Below are 17753 nucleotides of genomic sequence, written 5' to 3' on the forward strand. Positions count from 1 at the left end.
TTGAACCTGGGCCTTTACTGCGCCAGTTGCTGCATGGACAGGCACTCATCCCACTCCTTGGATGAGGCAAAACTTCACTGTATGGAGCCTGCTATTTCTGCAGCCCGATGTCACTAACTTCCCGATGACCCTCCCGAGTCCCAGCTGTTCCTGCAGTTCTATATAAAGGGTGCTCGAGGACAGAGGACCAGCAGTGTGGTTGCCAATAATAGCCAGGGTGACTGAGTGAAAACACAGATCACACCCATGTGGTGAGTTTAATGAAAGGCAGGATAGGAAGACCTCAATCTGTGACGGGAGAGAATGAAAGAAGAGAATGGAAAAGAAGCAAGTCTGCTTCTGCAAAGGGAATCATGGAGCGGGACTGGCAACTCAGCACTGGGCAGAAGCCAACAATCATATTTACAGCTAAAATCACTGCCATGAAACAATGGACCATGTAAATCAGCTGTAATTCCAGTGCAGTGGAGTTACACCAGTGTAAACAACTATGTGTGATCAGAATTGGCCCCCTTATATGGACTGGCGTCTACTATTATGTTGGAAGATGTGAATGGCTCAGATTAGGGTCTTTGATCATTAGACAAACACATGTAGTTACCGCCAATGGATGTGCTATGCACCCTTCATTATGGCTACATGGAAGGAGCCATTAAGTGTCTTTTAACGCCCAAGGCCCTGGGCCACATGTCAAGGCCTGAGCAAGAATTAATCCAAGGAGAAAAAGAGGGGTTTTCCTGACTGGTTGCAAATGCAGGGGCTAAAGGAATGTTGGACAAACTGTGTGTGAGAGGGAAAGCCAGGAGACATCGAGCAGACACTGAGAAACAAGCAGAGCTTCTGGGTCATGGAACACGCTGGAAAGGCAGCTGGGGATGTCTAAGCAAGGAAACTGCCTATTGTTTGTTCCTACAGCATTCAGGGAAACAGGACTTTACATACATTCCTTGTACAGGATTGCACCAAAAAATAGACCTGACTCATATTACCAACCTCTGCTCCAAACAGAAAGAACCTGGCAAGGCCCCAAATATCGGCTAATTGCTTGGTCCAAAGGGGCAACAATACTTTAGTGGTGATCTACAGCAAAGGCCTGACCCTCTGTCGTCCTGGGAAAGGCATGAAGTGCCTTAAGACAGCAAAATGGTTTGTGGGGCAGCAAATAGGGACAACTGTGTAGTTTGCTCCCCCAAAACCTTAGAGCAACAGCTGATAGCACACAGCAACTGCCAGACCAGCCGAGCCCCTGCCGCTGCAGTAGGTGAAGGAAGAGAGAGCAGGGGAGCCCTTGGAGACTTGATTTTTATTTGACAACAGATTTAGAAACAAAGGCTGCATTGTATATGGGTCGATGTCCCCAGAATACAGCTGCATGAAGGGGATAGAGATTGTGTATTTCAATAGCGTTTACTGGATCTCCCCCACTGTGTCTCTGACCTTATAAAATAAAAATAACAAGGTCACAGTCCCATCCTAGTTTTATTACAACTGTCCTGCAGGCAAAAGGATAGAACTCTCACACAGGCACTCCGATTCCATGTATAATGTCTTAAATGGAGGAGGAAGTCAAACCAGAATATAGGAGAAAATATTCCGGAGCTCTTTAAAGCAATTTACGTTACCAAGCTCCATTGTACAGACAACAAGGCAACATCCCTGGACATCAGCTTCGTGATCATTTTTATACATTTGTCTATGGTACAAGAAAAATAACCAGCGCTCACAATGTACAGTTCTTACACTATTTTCACAGCTTCTGAACACTATACACCTTTTTTTTAAAAAAAATAAAGATACATTGTAATAAATGCTGCACTCTTAATAGTTTATAACAACCTGTGATTAACATCCTAGATTTGCCTTTCTGTACAGCCATCCATGCCACAGCACATTTTGAACCTGGCTTTGACCCTGGGAATTCAAAGCATCTAATCTCCATTTCCCATTGGCTGAATGGAAACTTGATGATACTGCTAAGGATGGTGGGATGGGGTTGGGGAAGGGAGCAGGGCGACACGTGCTTGCAGGGGATGGCTACGGATACTGCAATTTGCCAAGTGAACAGGTGGAAATTTCCCAGTGTGAGGGTCTAGGGGGAAATTTGTTACCATAGTGATGCCAGGACAGGATTAGATGACATCATGTTTTGCTCTCTTGATATTTTGCAGCTAATACTTTCAAGTTAGTCTTATCTGATTAATTGAAGGTGTAGGGAACCAATTCATTGATTAAGAGAATTTGGTTTTCTCTTTGCCAGCATAGACAGGCAAAGCTTTCGCCCCTGCATGATGTTCTGGCCACACATGACAGACAGGGGCTTCAGGAATACAATACACAATGGACCTGAGCCTGTGAGGGGCTCAGAACCCTGATTTCCTATAGACTTCAGTAGAAGTTGAAGACACTCAGTGCCCTAGAGAAGCAGGCCCAACATGTCTGGATGTGAACACTCGGCAGTATCAGAAAGCAATTGCTCAGGACAGCTAACTTGGGCAAGCTAGGAACAGAGCCATGCCTCAAGGCCACACACGAAGACATCACTGAAGAATCTGGAGAAGTGCTGTGAGTGAAGGGCAATAGTACAGTGCTCCTGTTTGGTTACAGACTTCGCTCTGTCCTTTCTCAGCTGAGAATACATGGAGGGCATAGGGGCTGGGTGCTGTTTTCCAGCTGTCTTGTCATAGCCTCTGTGTTTGGTAGAGCTGGTTGAAAAGTGGGGAAACATTCCACAAGAATTCCAGCAATGCGGCAGCTTTTCCCATTATGTTTCTAACCCTCCAAGTTTTGTTTTCCAAATTTTCCAAGAACCATTTATGAGAATGGAACATTCTGATTTTGAGAAAACCTCACTAAGTGGCTAGACCAACCAATTGAAAATCACAAAATGAAAACTGGGAACTCTTTTTCCAGGCCCAGCCACACGTACTAGTTTGTCATTTGCAATCTAACCATTTCTGAAAAATGTAACATTTTGAAAAAATCAAAATGTTTTCATGAAATTTGTCATTTTTAAAAAGAGACCAAATTTCAAAAATGCTGACCAGCTCTAGAGTTTAATGGTTGGCCAGAACAGCACATCTTGGATGCTAAAAGGCCAATCTGATTTCCAGGGAACCCAGACTTTCAGTGTGCACTGACCAATTCAAGTGCAATTCGGACCTGAATATAATTAGGGCCACTCAGAATCACAGAAGAGGTTGAACTTACACAAAAAAAAAAAGAATTGAAATATCAGACAAACTAAACAGAATATATTATTTGCAGCAGTATGCATAGCCACAGCCAAGTTGGAGGAGAAGGGCTCTCAATCCTAGTCCTGGATACAGATGGCTGGAGGCAAAGTCATAGAGATTTGGTCTTGTGACAGATACTAGACTGATAAGGAGTGCCTTGTGGTCTGTGAAAAAGTGCTAGATTATGGTTTTGGAACAGGAGAGGAATTATAAATATTTACTGAATAATCACGAGATTGATTAAATTGTGGCTTATCAAAAACAGTTGTAGAGTCTATACACTGCACTTTTTGGAGTAAAAGCAAAGCCAGCTAGTGAGCATCGTGCAGCTATAAATCAGGTCACAAGCGGGTTAAATTCAATTGAGTAGTTTAATAATTTTTCAGGTCAAAGGTCTTATCTTAGCAGGTAACAATGTACAGGACACCTAGTTATAATGAAGAGTGGCTGGCTTGGTAAAGGAGAGAAGAATACATTATGTCTCATCTCTGAATATTTTAATGTTAGCATCTTTCAATGCAACATATTTTTGGTAAAGACATATTCACTATATTTAACATGATCTCTCTTTAACAGGGAGTTCAGCTGAGCACTGTCCCCAGAAAATACACTACGACTGTAAAGCAACAGAATTTCATAACAGTAAATCTATTGCACTTTGTGAAGAATAAAATCCTCCTTTGCCTTTCCAACTCCAGGAGGCAACGTATCTTGTTGGTTATGCAAGTTCTTCCTCCTCCAGGCAAAGTCTCATTATGTTCAGACAAACAACGCCTAACTTTTTTATTATTATTATTATTATTACTTGAAACAATAATTGGAAGAGTTTGAGAGAAAAATCTTTCCAGTAGCCGCTGAGAAGTCTCCAAGTTTTGAGTCTAGAAATGAATTTTAGGTGCTATCCAATCACGGTCAACAAATAAATGTACTTATTTCCACATTTTATGAATATGTCCACAAAAGAGCAAGACGAGGTCTCTCTTTGACCAACACTAACACTGTGTGATCAGGTATTACAGGGATGCACTTTATATGTGACAATAGTATACAGACAGGATGGAAATAACACCAATATTATTGCACATGGTGTCTGGGCGAGCATTAAAAACACTGCAATATGTGATGAAAATTCTTTACAGCTTGTTTTCTCTCAGCCCTTTCTCTAGAGTTGGATGAAGCAGCAGTGTCAATCAACATACATCGGAGAGCTGGGAGTTGTTGGCATCTGATCCAGGATTTTGCAGACGTAGCATGCCACATCCACTGTGCGCTCTTCGTACATCAGAATGAAGGGATGTTTCTGGAAGCCAAGAAGGGAACAATAAAGTTAGTTTCCCTTTTGTGACATAAAATTGAGGCCCCAGTAGAAACTGGTACAGCACAGGGATTCGCCTGCTCCCAGATACAGTGGGAGCTGGGTAGTTACATCGTAGGACTCCAGGTACAATCTGCTCTGATGGCATTTAAAGGAAGGGAACTCCATTTCTTAAACCAACAATATAATGAATTACAATATGTTTCCGGGGTAACTTACATGGGGATGTTGCCAGGGGTTGGGAAATTCTGCCTCAGAAGTAGTGAAGTGGGAATAATAACAACAATAATAATAATACAGTAAAATCTCAGAGTTCCCAACCCCTCAGGAATGGAGGTTCTTCATAACTCTGAACAAAACGTTACAGTTTTTTTAAAAATTTACAACTGAACATTGACTTAATACAGCTTTGGAACTTAACTTTACTATGCAGAAGAAAAATGCTGTTTTAGCCATCTTGATTTAAGTGAAACAAGCACAGAAAGTTTCCTTACCTTGTCAAATCTTTCTTTTTCCAACTTTCCCTTTATCTTTTTAGCAGTTTACATTGAACACAGTACTGTACTGTTTGCTTTTTTTTTTTTTTGGGTCTTTGCTGCTGCCTGATTGCGTACTTCCAGATCCGAATGGGATGTGTGGTTGACTGGTCAGTTCATAAATCTGGTGTTCGTAACTCTGAGGTTCTACTGTAATACTTAGTCCTTGTATCTCCATATGATCTCAAAATGCTTTATGAAAAAGGTCAATATTAGTTCCACTTTACAGATGGGGAAACTGAGGCACAGAACAGGGACGTGACTTGCCCAAGGTCACCCAACAGACCAGCAGCAGAGCTGGGAACAGAACCCAGATCTCCCGAGTCCCAGTCCAGTGCTTCATCTAGAAGGCCACACTGGCTACAGCCAACACAGCATTGCAGGGGGACCAGTGACTAACAAGGTGATGAGACTGAGAGTTCTGTGGGAAGGGATGGTCTGTACTGATTGGGGTCTCCATCAGTCCCTGTGCTCCTCACCCTCCCGGACCCTAGACTGCTCAGCAGCCCTGGGCAGACCAAGGAGTGACATAGATGACACAGTCACATGAAACTGGCGAGGGAATTCCAGAAAAATGTAATTAGCCAAATGGGACTGGGACCAGGGCACTATCCCCACCTCCTGAGAACCTACATGGGATCCTTAGTGACTTCCTACGCCAGACTTGCCATCTGGAGATGGAGTTTCCAGCAGCCACTGCCCCAACACTCTACTGGGCAGGACTTCAGGAATGGTGGCTTGGCACTGGCTCAGCCACCGACTGAGTCATCTGCAGCCCTTTCTGCGGCAACCTGAGCTTCCCTTGCGGGAGAGAACTGTCTGCTCTCCAATTACCGCAGGGAGAAGAATCCACTTGTAGCAGCTGTGGTTTGGTTTGCTGTGCACACGTCCCCAAATCATGGTACAGCCATGTTAAGAGAACCTGGAGTTTTAGCAGGTTCCCCAACATGAATGTTAACTGTAGAGCAGAGAAGACTTTAGCTAACAACACTTTCCTCGGGCCCTCCCACAGCGTGCAGCCTTGTGACTGCACTGTCCTTGTGGCAGAGCCTGAGGGCTGCAGAGCACTGAACACACCGTGGCTATTTGATCCCTGACAGTGTCTCCCAGCCAGGACCTGAGCCTGCTGAGCTCCGAGATCTGAGGACCACAGGCCAGGGTGGTATTTGAGGGGCACATTTCTGTTTGAACCCGTGTACAGTGCCGTGTGAATTTGGTCTCACCTGAGTTCAGTTAGCTGATTTGCTATAATATGATCATTTGCAGAGTGTTGACGCCACTAACCTGAAAGGGGGTGCTGGTTTGCTCCTTACACTCCTATTATTTGTTCCACCTCTGGAGAAACTATGTGGCAAATGTTGACTATCGCCCAGGATTTAAAAGTGAGTGGACATTTACACAAGTTTCATTGAACAAAAGTTTCACCATCTCCAGCTCCTCTGTGGACATCAAAGAACTCCCTAGGACTGGCAGGTTAGTGAACTGCTGCTGCACAGCCACCAGGGGGAGCAAAAGCCATTTTCTAGGGGACTTTTTAACTTGGCACTTAAGTGGATTTATTTATGGATTTGTTCAGAATTTAGGCCCTGATTCACCAAGGTATGTAAGCACAAGCCTCGCAGGACGACTTCTCACTGACTTCAATTACAATTGGCTAAAGTTAGGCATGTGCTTAAATACCTTTCTGAGCCAGGGCCTTGGGATCCACGCTCCTTTACGGAAAAGCTGTCATTCTGGCAGTGCCCGGGGTGCAGGGGATTTTTTGCCACAGGATGCCAAATCCTGGGTGGACATGCCACCTGGAAGCCATCTTGTGCTTCAAACGTGAGAGGAGGAAATCCCTGTAGCTGCTCGTGGAGCTCTATGCCTATTTCATGCAGCTCCTCAGGCAGCACAGTGTTCCACGCAGAAGGAAGGATAATGGCGTTTAAGGAGATAGCTCCCTGCAGGTGTACAGCCCACACTATACCGATCACCCGAGAAAACAGCACTTTCATACATAAACATGCAGCCTTGATCCCACTGTTTGATATCAGGCAATAGAGAACAGTTGCAATCATTCCGTCCCTTCAGCCCGCCCACTCAAACACCTCCACACTTACCAGAAGCTCTTTATACTTTGGCCTTTTGGATTCGTCCTTTGTAAGGCTAATAAATCAGAAAAAGGATTAGGAAAAGGCAGATTTGTAAACACATTCCAAAGAGATTAAACATTAGCTGTGTATGGCACACGAAACTGAACCCATTGTATAGATCCGGGGCCCATGACCCGGCTAGCTATGCTGATAGCCCCACTCACCAGACTATTGTCCAGAGTCTAAGAATTTGGCTCTTGGAATATACCCCTACGCTTAAACTCGCCTCATTTCCACAGTGGGGGAAGCACGTTGTCAGGGCTTGTCCACACTTAAAGCACTGCACCAGTGCAGCTGCGCCACTGTAGCGCTTAGTGAAGACACTACCTACACCAACAAGAGAGCTTCTCCTGTCAGTGTGGTTAATCCACCTCCCCAAGAGGTGGGAGCTACGTTGATGAGAGAAGCAACACAGCGCTGTCTACACGAGGGATTCGGTCAGTATAACGACTCCACACCCCTGAGCGACGTAGTTATACCAACATACGTTTACCGTGTAGACCAGGGCTAAGTGAGCTGTTAATCCCAGGGTGAAATCAGGGAAGCTCTGCCACAACCCCCAGTGGACTCACTGTAGGGAGACACTCAGGCTCCTATTGCAGAGGCGTATCCCAGACACACAAACACGAGGTCAGTGACCTGCTCCAGTCACCGACACAAGGCGGTTCCATGGATCCTGCAGGCTGGGAGGGTCAGTATGTGCACAGAGCCAGAGCCTCAGCAGCTAGTCAGAGGACAATGAACCCTGCACTTACTAGGGATCACAGCCTTGTTACACTTTATAGCAACTACACCCTCCCCGTCCTCCAGACTACAGCTCTGGGCAGCTCCAGAGGCTGACGATTGGGTAAAGACCTTTTAACTGGGCCAGGGGTGCCAATGTTGCCCAAAGTTATTGCTCTCCAAGAGCCATTTGGAGGCTGACCAGTGAACTCGACACAGTTCCTAGATCACCAGTGTCCATCTCCCAGACCCCAGCACACTGAAGGACTGACTGCTCAGAGCTATCATCTTGCCCATTGGGGCAGGGGTGGGACACAATTGCAGGAAGCAGCATCTGGTGTCCCTGGGAAGGCTGGGTGTGCTTGTGGACAAGCAGAGGCCAGGGCTGTAAGGTCACTGTGCGAGGATGTAGTCAAAGCACAAGAAGAACATAGGCAGTGACTAACCAGGCCAGATCAGAAAGACAAGCCAACTGTGGGTTCTCAGCTCTGCACAGAGCATTTTGCCCCTGCTGCGTGTGTGCCCTGTCACTGCGTGCTACAGCCCACTCAGCACCACGAGGCTCTGTCCCCGGCCGGGTGCACTGTTCAGAGGCTCTGCCCTGCAGTCGCTATTTTATTTTACAATTAAATTTCCTTGGTTTAAAAAAAAAAACAAAAAAACACACAAGTGAAGGGAGGAAGGACGAAGGCCTCACGGAAAGGAGGCACATGTCCTAGGGAGGAGGGGGAAGTGTTTGATGCATTTTGGGCCAGATCCACTCCTCCAGCCTGTGTACCCAGGCTGAGCACAGGCGATGGCATGGGAAGCTGCACGGGCTGTGATGCTGCACAGACTCCTGTAGCTCTGATGTGCTCCCTCCCAAGGGGAGCAGCAGAGTGTTAGTACCGATGATTATTTGTGCCCGGCCCCATCAGCTGCACACACCACATCAGAGGAGACAGCCCTGCCCAAAGGCTTAGGGACATAAGAACAGTCATACTGGGTCAGGCCAATGGTCCCTCCAGTATCCTGTCTTCTGACAGTGGCCAATGCCAGGTGCTTCAGAGGGAATGAACAGAACCGGGAAATTTATCGAGTGATCCATCCTGTGTCATCCAGTCCCAGCTTCTGGCAGTCAGAGGTTTAGGGACACCCAGAGCATGGGGTTGCATCCCTGATCATCTTAGCTAATAGCCACTGATCGATCTATCCCCCATGAACTTGCGTCTCCTGTCCCCCTCCTCCACCATCCTGGCACCCCAGTCAGACAGATCATTATGGCTGGCCCACAGCATCCTCCCTCCAACACAGGGTAGGAAGAAGTATCCACCATGCTCCTTGAAATCCCCAGTTGCACCTGACCCTACTGATTGATTCACCCGGTACACCTTCTGCCACAGCCTCCTGTCCCCCCAATCTCCTATGCCTGAAAGAGAGACGCTGCAGCCATTGGAAGCTGCAGGGTTTGTGAGGAGGGACACCCTGCCTCCTATTCAAGCTGCTCCTGATGCTGTCTCCCAGGCTGGCGGGAGGGAGAGGGAGCCAAGGGGCACAGGAGCAGATCCTCTAATGTCACCATGGCTTGCTTCCCCCATCCCCATTTGCCCCTGCCTGCTGGCACCCAGGGAGACACTGCACAGCTGGGCTCCCAGCTGCACAAGAGGTGTCTGCCAACTCCACTGCCAGGGGACCTTCCAGGGCCAGGGATGCCGGGGCAGAATTTGCCCATGTGCATGATGTGAGAATGCAACGTGTAGAGCCCCTGCGCCATATCCAGAGCCGCAATCAGCTGGGCACAAGAGCCATTTCTTCAGGAGGCATATTGGGCAGGCCACCTAGGGCACCGTTCTTAACCCACACACGTCCAGAGTGCTGGAAAGATGCCACTAAGCCCTGCAAAGAGACACTACAGAGCAACAGCACTAAACACTCACCCTGCCACAGTGAGGGCAAATGGGGCTTGCAGAGATGTGTCAGAAAAAAGAGCTGCCAAATCCATAACCCCTTGCCCAGGAGTTCCTGCTCCATCGCTGGCCAGGAGGGGCTGCAACCAAATCCCAGTCTGTACATGCACAATGTCCACCAGGACCATGCTGGGAGCACCAGGGTCACCTCACTGGCAGAGAGGATCTGAGAGAACAGACATCCCACCCCACAGGAACCCTCCAATCACCAACAACTGAAAACACCACAGTCATGCAAGGGACCAGCAGGTGGCAGCAAAATCCTCAACAAAGCTCAGCAATTCCCACAACAAAGCACAGGAGTGAGTCTGGGAGGGAAACTCAACAAGACCAGGGGCCTGAAGACAGAGCTCTGGGGGCAAGGAGGAGGGAAGACCCGCACGGGGAACTGTCTACACTAGTCTTTTGGGCCTGAGTTAATGGATTGTTTAAAGGCTGCTGTGGACACTCCCCCGTGCATTTCTTCTTTGCCCTAAGGTGGTAAATGCAGCAACGCAGACAGTGTCCCTTTATGCAGCATAGCCGAGGCCAGAGGGGATTTTCTTTTGGGTTGCCTGAGGTTTGCTATGAACCCAGAGCCCTAGCAGAGCACCAGCCTGCAATGTCAGCCCACAGAACAGGACTCACAGGGAGAGCCAGGGAGCCTCACCTGGACCCTCTAGAGCAGGTGACCAGCACTGGTCAGAGCAGGACAAATGACTGTGTTAAGGACATAGAGACAGCTAGTGCACGCCACACAGGCTGTGGCGGGGGCTGCAGTCACCCTGCAATAGTTCCCCTGCTCATAGAGCTGTGCTTCTCGAGCCCTTGCCTATAAGTCTTTAAACTACGATTTGAGGACTTCAATAGCACAGATATAGGTGTGAGGTTTTTTGCGGGAGTGGTGGGTGAAATTCTGTGGCCTGCATTGTGCAGGAGGTCAGACTAGATGATCATAATGGTCCCTTCTGACCTAAATATCTATGAATCTATGAATCTATGAATCTCCTGTGTGTCCCGCTGCAAGTAGCCGGTTGTAACCATGTGGAGGGCCCAACTGAAGCAAGAGATGTCGGTGCAGTGGGATTTATGCAGCTGGGAGAGCGTGGGGTGCAGGTATTCAACTGCCAGCACCTTTGGCATGGGGAGGGATAATGAGGCTGGCTCATCTTTCGTTCTTAATTCAGTATTACACATTGATTTTACGGTTTCAGAGGAACAGCCGTGTTAGTCTGTATTCGCAAAAAGAAAAGGAGTACTTGTGGCACCTTAGAGACTAACCAATTTATTTGAGCATGAGCTTTCGTGAGCTACAGCTCACTTCATCAGATGTTTTTTACTGTGTAGCTCCTGGAGTCACTCTAATGTTTCAGACCTAAAATACTCCATATAAGTTAAATCAGTTTGAAACGCTTACCACAAGTTGACAAAGTTGATGAAACTTGGGGAGAATTCCCTCTCCTCTGAGTTACTCAGCTGTGGCGGGTCTCCTTTTACTACTTGTGTCAGCTGATCAAATACACTGTTCCACTTGGGATAGGGGAATCGCCCTGTGGCCAGCTCATACTGCAGAGACAGCAACAGCGTAGGCTGAGTTAGTATGAGTAACACAAAGAGCTCCTTCAAACAGGGTAGGCAAATGTCATCCCCAGATGCCCAAGGAACACACAGGGTGAGGGAGAGCTAGTCAGCCTCCCTTACATGAACCCCAGCTTCTTAGTGTCCTAGAGACAGTTGGCTGCATGAACATTTTACCCTGGGAGAACGAGAGAATGAGCATTTCAACCTGAGGGCCGGGGAAGAGAGCATGTTAGTAGTAGCTCATTCTACAGATAGGGTCAGCAAATTCTGGTTGCTTCTTACTATTCACTCCCCATGTTACCAGCTCCACCCTCCTGTGGAATGAAATAGTGCTTTCCAAGGTCATGGATGCAGACACTGCAGTAGTGTGGTTAACCAGAGAGGGGCCAATGGGTGGGATCAAGAACTGGTTGAAACTTTCTGAGTAATAAAGGTCCACCCAAAGCCAGGGCTGCTATGTGGGTTATTTAGGCAGACCTGATGTCACGGCCCTCTAGCACGCCACAAAGGGAAAACAGCATTCAAGATCCAAGCCCTTCCTCGTGCTCTCTTATCTGTATGTTGCAAGTTGTTATTCCAGTTCCATAGCTAAGTGTGGACTTCAAGGATTCAGGAAAGCCATCATCAGTACAGGGAATTAACAAATTATTTAACTTCTAGGAGGTGTCTATTTTCATCTCCAAGTGCAAAAGGGAATGACCCCCCCCCCCCCCTCCCGCCCCCAGACCCTGCTCACAGCAGAGGTGGGCTGGGACAGGAGCATCACATAGGCAGGGCCCCCCAGGCCCTGCTCACAGCAGAGGAGGGCTTCGAGTGTCACATAGTCAGACCCCACTGACTCCGCTCACAGCAGACAGGCTGGATATCACCACAGTGTGTTTGTTTTAGAAAGTTGACCAACACTATTATTGTCTAAAGCGAGCCCATAATGCTGCCCAATAAGAAAGACTTGTCCCACAGAATACAGTTTAAAGCACTCACATACCAACGTAATTCCCAAGCTCCAGACATCTGAGCGGACGTCATAACCTTGTCTGGATGCACTGGGGTCTATCCTTTCAGGCTGAAACAGAAGAGGAACCACAGTCAAGCAGTATGCAGCACAGGAAGAAATGAGTGTGCTTCTACAAACATAAAAGGATATCTCAGTACCCAGGGACAAAGCCCCACGTGCCCCCAGCAGAACTGTCTAAGGCAGACATCCAGCCCCACAGGAGGAACAGTTCACCGAACATAGTCCTGACCACTGTACTTAAGACTAGACTCCAAGGTGACCTGCAAAAGGAAATATAATGGGGCTCGATCTCCCTTTGCTTGCAGAAAGGTGGCCTTTAAGTGGTTTTATTGTTTTACTATTTGAGGTTTTCTAACCTCAGAAATTCTCTGGCTATCAAGTCTGGCCTTCCTTGTGTTTGCAGGAGGACTCCTTGGAGAGTGAGAGAGCTGAAATGAGCATCTGCTCATCCCTCTGTTGGGGGGCCAACGCACATTGAGCACGATTGTTTCCTCCCATCTGTCTGTTGGGCTGTTAAATGGGTGTTAACAAAAAGCCAAACCGAACAAAAGGTTTTACACTGTCTGATTACAAATCCCTTTGCTATCAGTTGCCCAGGACTCACCTTTAAGTGCTTGTGAGATCATGATGCTATTAGTCCTGCTGACATCCCAAAACAGGGTAGCCAGGACCCGAATGTGTAAACCTCCAGTAGAATTACACACCACTGAGAAGGGAAACGGACACAAACCCATCTGCCCCTGTTGCAGGTCACCCTGGTGAGAAAACCCTGATGGCGTTTCCTTTTACTGAGCTATTAAAATGCCAAAGAAGTAGGCTCTCTCACAGATTTTATTACAAGAGTAAAGCTAGAAGCCATTCCCATTTGAACAGAGATCAAAATTGCAGTCAAATGCTTATATATCAGCTACAGAACTGAAACATCAGAGAAAGGGGATAAAACCAATCTGTTAGCTAATGAGACGTGTACAGCTCAGTACACAGTGGTGGAAGGGGGCCTACAAAGCTCTCCTTGTAGTTAGAGGCATATCTTGGCGCCAAGGGCCTGTTCCAAAGCCAATACAGTCACCGGGAAACTTTCCATTGGCTTCACGGTGCTTAGGAGATTAAGCTCTCACAGGTTAGCAGGTTGAAGACTGTGTGAAATGCCCCTCCTGTCACACACGTCGATCCCCACTGCCAATCAATCAGATTGCTCAGGCAGAGGACCAAGGTGGAAGGTTAGTTGGAAAGTGTTTTCATTAAAAAGAAAAGGAGTACTTGTGGCACCTTAGAGACTAACCAATTTATTTGAGCATGAGCTTTCGTGAGCTACAGCTCACTTCATCAGATGCATACCGTGGAAATATAACCAATTTATTTGAGCATGAGCTTTCGTGAGCTACAGCTCACTTCATCAGATGCATACCGTGGAAATATAAAGTCTGCTGCAGTTTCCACGGTATGCATCTGATGAAGTGAGCTGTAGCTCACGAAAGCTCATGCTCAAATAAATTGGTTAGTCTCTAAGGTGCCACAAGTACTCCTTTTCTTTTTGCGAATACAGACTAACACGGCTGTTCCTCTGAAACCAGTGTTTTCATTGTTATTTTTAAAATTCCCTTTAGAAATCAGAAATCAGGCCTGATGCACTAACACACGGTAGAGAGACAATGCACTTCCAAGTAAATGTGAAAAACTACCAAACCTACCTATATCAACCCCAACGCTATAGGGGGCTTATATTCCAAGTACTGGAAAAATGAGGCACAAGAGATGACATTTTGAGCTTGTTGCTAAGGCCTACAGAGAAGGTGACTCATTTGGAAATGCGAGCTCAGATCTGTATTTAGTTTGGGTTCTTTACCCAATTCTGTTCCAGGTGAACAGGAACAGTGAACACATGGAGAACAGAAAAAGGCAAGGAGAGAATATCCTGGGCCATGATCACTTCTGCCTTTGTCAAGAGGAATTAACCCATCCCAGCAGCCAAATTCCTCTTCATCCTCTTAAGAGTCAAGGACCAACATTAAGCTCTTTTTATCTTTCTAACAAGTCAGCCCTTCTACCCCCCTCATTGTTTTTGCCGCTCTCCTCTAAATTCCCATCTATTTGTCAGTGTCTTTCTGGCAATGAGTTGCCCTGCACTGAACCCAGTATTCCCAGGAGAGTCATACCTCAACTGCATAGGCTGGGATGTGCATGTTTTCAAAATGGACCACATTTTCATAAAGAGATTATCTCATGGATTATTCAAAATTGCATGACATTCCTGTGACAACTAAAGCAATAATTTATTATTTTTTAAAATTTTTTATTTAAAATTAACAGGGAAGAATAATGCTAGACAACCATGTAGTGCTTTTTAACCTGTATTTTAATGTAATTTAGCAGCAAGAAATATAAACCATGCTATTTTTCAAGGACATTATTATTATGACTTATTATTTGTATAATCGTAGCACCTAGGAGCCTTCCTCATGGAACAGGATCCCATTGTGATAGGTGCTCCTACTGGATGCCCCAAAAGTCACGATTACACAGACATAAAAAAAAAAGTTATGCTAGGCAATGAGCTATCCTGGTTAAAAGGAAGCGTGGAAGCAGTGATAAAATATAACAAAACTAATACATATAGGACAGAAAGAATGGGAAGTAAATGGCAATGAATATAAGTTACAAGTTAAAAATGTAGGCAGCTGATATGGGAAGCCAAAGGAATCAATTAAATAAAAAGGTTAAAGACAATAAGGATTATAGGTCTGGATGAAAAAGGTAACTGTGTTGATACAGTATATTTGGATTTCGCCAAGGCATTTGACTTAGTATCACATGACATTTTGATTAAAAACGTGCATTGTATGGATCTAACAGGGCAGACATAAAATGGATTAACAGCTGTTTCACTGACAGATCTCAAAATGTAGTTAAAGGGGAGATATCAATGAATGGGGGCTGTTTCGAATGTGGCCCCCCAGGGATCAGATGTTTGTCCAATATTTGTATTTTTATCAGCAATCTGATCATATGAAACCTTTGCAGGTAAAGTTTGCAGATGACACAAAAACTGGTGGGGCCACAGAATGGGATGTTGTTACAGAGTGATGTAAATCACTTGGTTAAATGGTTACAATGCAAAATAATACCGCCAAAAGCAAGAACAAAGAATGCAGATTATACCTACAAATGGTTGATTCTGTCTTGGAAAGCAGTGCCTCAGAAATCAGATAATTGCCTCAACATTAGCTCTAAGTGCAATACTGCGTCAAACAAGGCTAATGCAATCCTTGGAATATCAAGTAGAAGTAGGGAAGTGATCTTCACTGTGTACACAGGATTGGAAAGTCCACTGCAAGAATATTATGCTTAGTTCTGCTGTTTGCTCTTTTAAAAGGATGTGGAAATACTGTAGAGAATGCAAAGGATGGCCACAAAAAAAACCCCCAGGAGCTGGAAAGCACGTAAGCCTTACAATGTGAGGCTTAAGAAAAAGCTCTACTTATTTAGCATATCAAAGAGAAGACTGAAAGGTGACTTTCTCACTGTGTATAGGTACTGACACATAGAAAAAAAGATCTGAAAACAGGGGCCTTTTCAATCTTGACAAAGGCATAACAATATCAAATTGCTGGAATTTCAACAAATTCAACCTTGAAATTAAAAATGATATGCTTTAATCCAGCTTCTAGAAGAAATACTATGGCCTGTGTGGTCATGGTGGTGCCTTCTGGCCTTGGAATCTCTACATCGATGAGTCCTCCTGCTCATCCCCTTCCTTCATGGACTGTGGAGAGAACAGCATTGCCTACATTGCTCTCACCATGCTCAGAAAACTTGGAGCTCTGCATTAAGATGACTATAGTCACATCTCAGACTTCAGGGCTTCAGCCAGTTGCCTGCAGGGGTCAGGAAGGAATTTTTTTCCTGATGCACAACTGGCCAGATGTATTCTGGGTTGGAATTATTTTTTGCCTTTCTCAGAAGCATCAGGGATTGGCCACAAATGGAGACAGGATACCAGACAGGCTGAACCAGTGCTGTGAGGTGGCAAAGAAAAATGGAGGTTACTTACCTGTAACTGGAAGTACTTCAAGATGTGTAGTCCCTGTGTATTTACACATGGGTCCATATGCACACATGTGCAGGAGTCCGGAGATTTCTAGTAAGTGACAAGGTAGGACATGGAGCAGGTGCCTAGCTGTTCAAAGGGATGTCTTGAAAGTACTGAAAGAACAAGATTAAGATCCCTTGTGGTGTTGATTTCCCCACCAGTGGGGAAATTCTAATGAGCCCCTCCAGGAATCTGGTTCTTGTTGGAAGAGCAAAAACAGTATAACCCTCAACTGTGTGATGAAAGGCACTGATTGTACAAAATGGACCCATAGCAAGCTAATGGAAAGATCCAATGTCTTGAGAGTGAATAGTTAGTCTAAAATAAGAGGAATTCCTGCAGGTTGTGGGGATAACTGATTCTGTTGTATTCAGATGGAGAAATGTTCCCATTTAGTTAGACAGAATTTTCTGGTGGAAATCTTTCTTCTTTGGTTGAGACCGGATTGAATAGCCACCAAATACAAATGCTCTAGGTCTGAAGGGATCTTACAGTCTGAATCTCTCAGAAGCTGCCTTTACCTGTGGGGAGTTGGGTGGTGGGTGTGAAAACAGAAACTCTACTCCCTTGGCTGAAACAAAGTAACATTTCTCAACCCTTGTTGGGATGGAGGCGCAGGAAGCAGGAGTATGCCAAACTCCCTGGCTGGATCTATAATGGCCTTGTTAACTGGGAGGGCCACCTGACTGGGACCCAATGGTTGCAAGATGCCCAGAAGCCTATGTTGTCTCTCTTGGATTTCCTCACACTGGATCTGAAGCTCAGATGCTACTCTGTGAAGGAGCTCTTGACATTGCCTGTGATCATCAGGCAGAGATGGTGAAGATGGAGTAACCACCTCATCTGGAGAGAAGAATGAAACGGCCATCAGGACTGCTATATCCAGCACAGGTTCTTCTTCTACATGCTCTGACTGAGTTGGTTGGTGCCGGCCAGGAGAGGGTAAATAGGGTTCATTCAGGGATCCAGAGGGTCTGGTGTAAGAATCCCAGGGGACCCAATAATGCCAGTATGCAGGGTCAACTGGTCAAGGGAGATCCCAGGGCACTAGGTATCATTGGTTCCTTTGGAGGTCATATCTGGGTGGAGGATGGAACCTAGAGCTCCTGTCTGGACTAGCCTCTCTATATGGAGGTGATGGTTCATCTGAGACCTCCTACTCATCTGAGAGAAGGTTCCCTAACTGACAGAACTGCCAGT

General features: G+C 46.1%; 1 protein-coding gene across 14 annotated transcripts in view; it reads right to left on the reverse strand.

The window, feature by feature from the left end:
- Nucleotides 1–1460: 1460 nt before the first annotated feature.
- The window catches only part of MAP2K4 (mitogen-activated protein kinase kinase 4), a 194180-nt gene continuing 177887 nt past the window's right edge, over nt 1461–17753 (reverse strand). For all 14 annotated transcript variants that reach the window (XM_048817305.2, XM_048817290.2, XM_048817286.2 and 11 more), the window contains 4 exons: nt 12434–12511; nt 11285–11433; nt 7187–7232; nt 1461–4533 (listed from right to left, as the gene is read on the reverse strand). In XM_048817305.2, the coding sequence (XP_048673262.1) occupies nt 4420–4533; nt 7187–7232; nt 11285–11433; nt 12434–12511 (387 nt within the window). In that variant the 3' untranslated portion in view covers nt 1461–4419. The remainder of the gene's footprint in view (nt 4534–7186; nt 7233–11284; nt 11434–12433; nt 12512–17753) is intronic.

Source organism: Caretta caretta, chromosome 14 (genome assembly GCF_965140235.1).
Source record: "Caretta caretta isolate rCarCar2 chromosome 14, rCarCar1.hap1, whole genome shotgun sequence".
Taxonomy (NCBI): Eukaryota; Metazoa; Chordata; order Testudines; family Cheloniidae; genus Caretta; species Caretta caretta.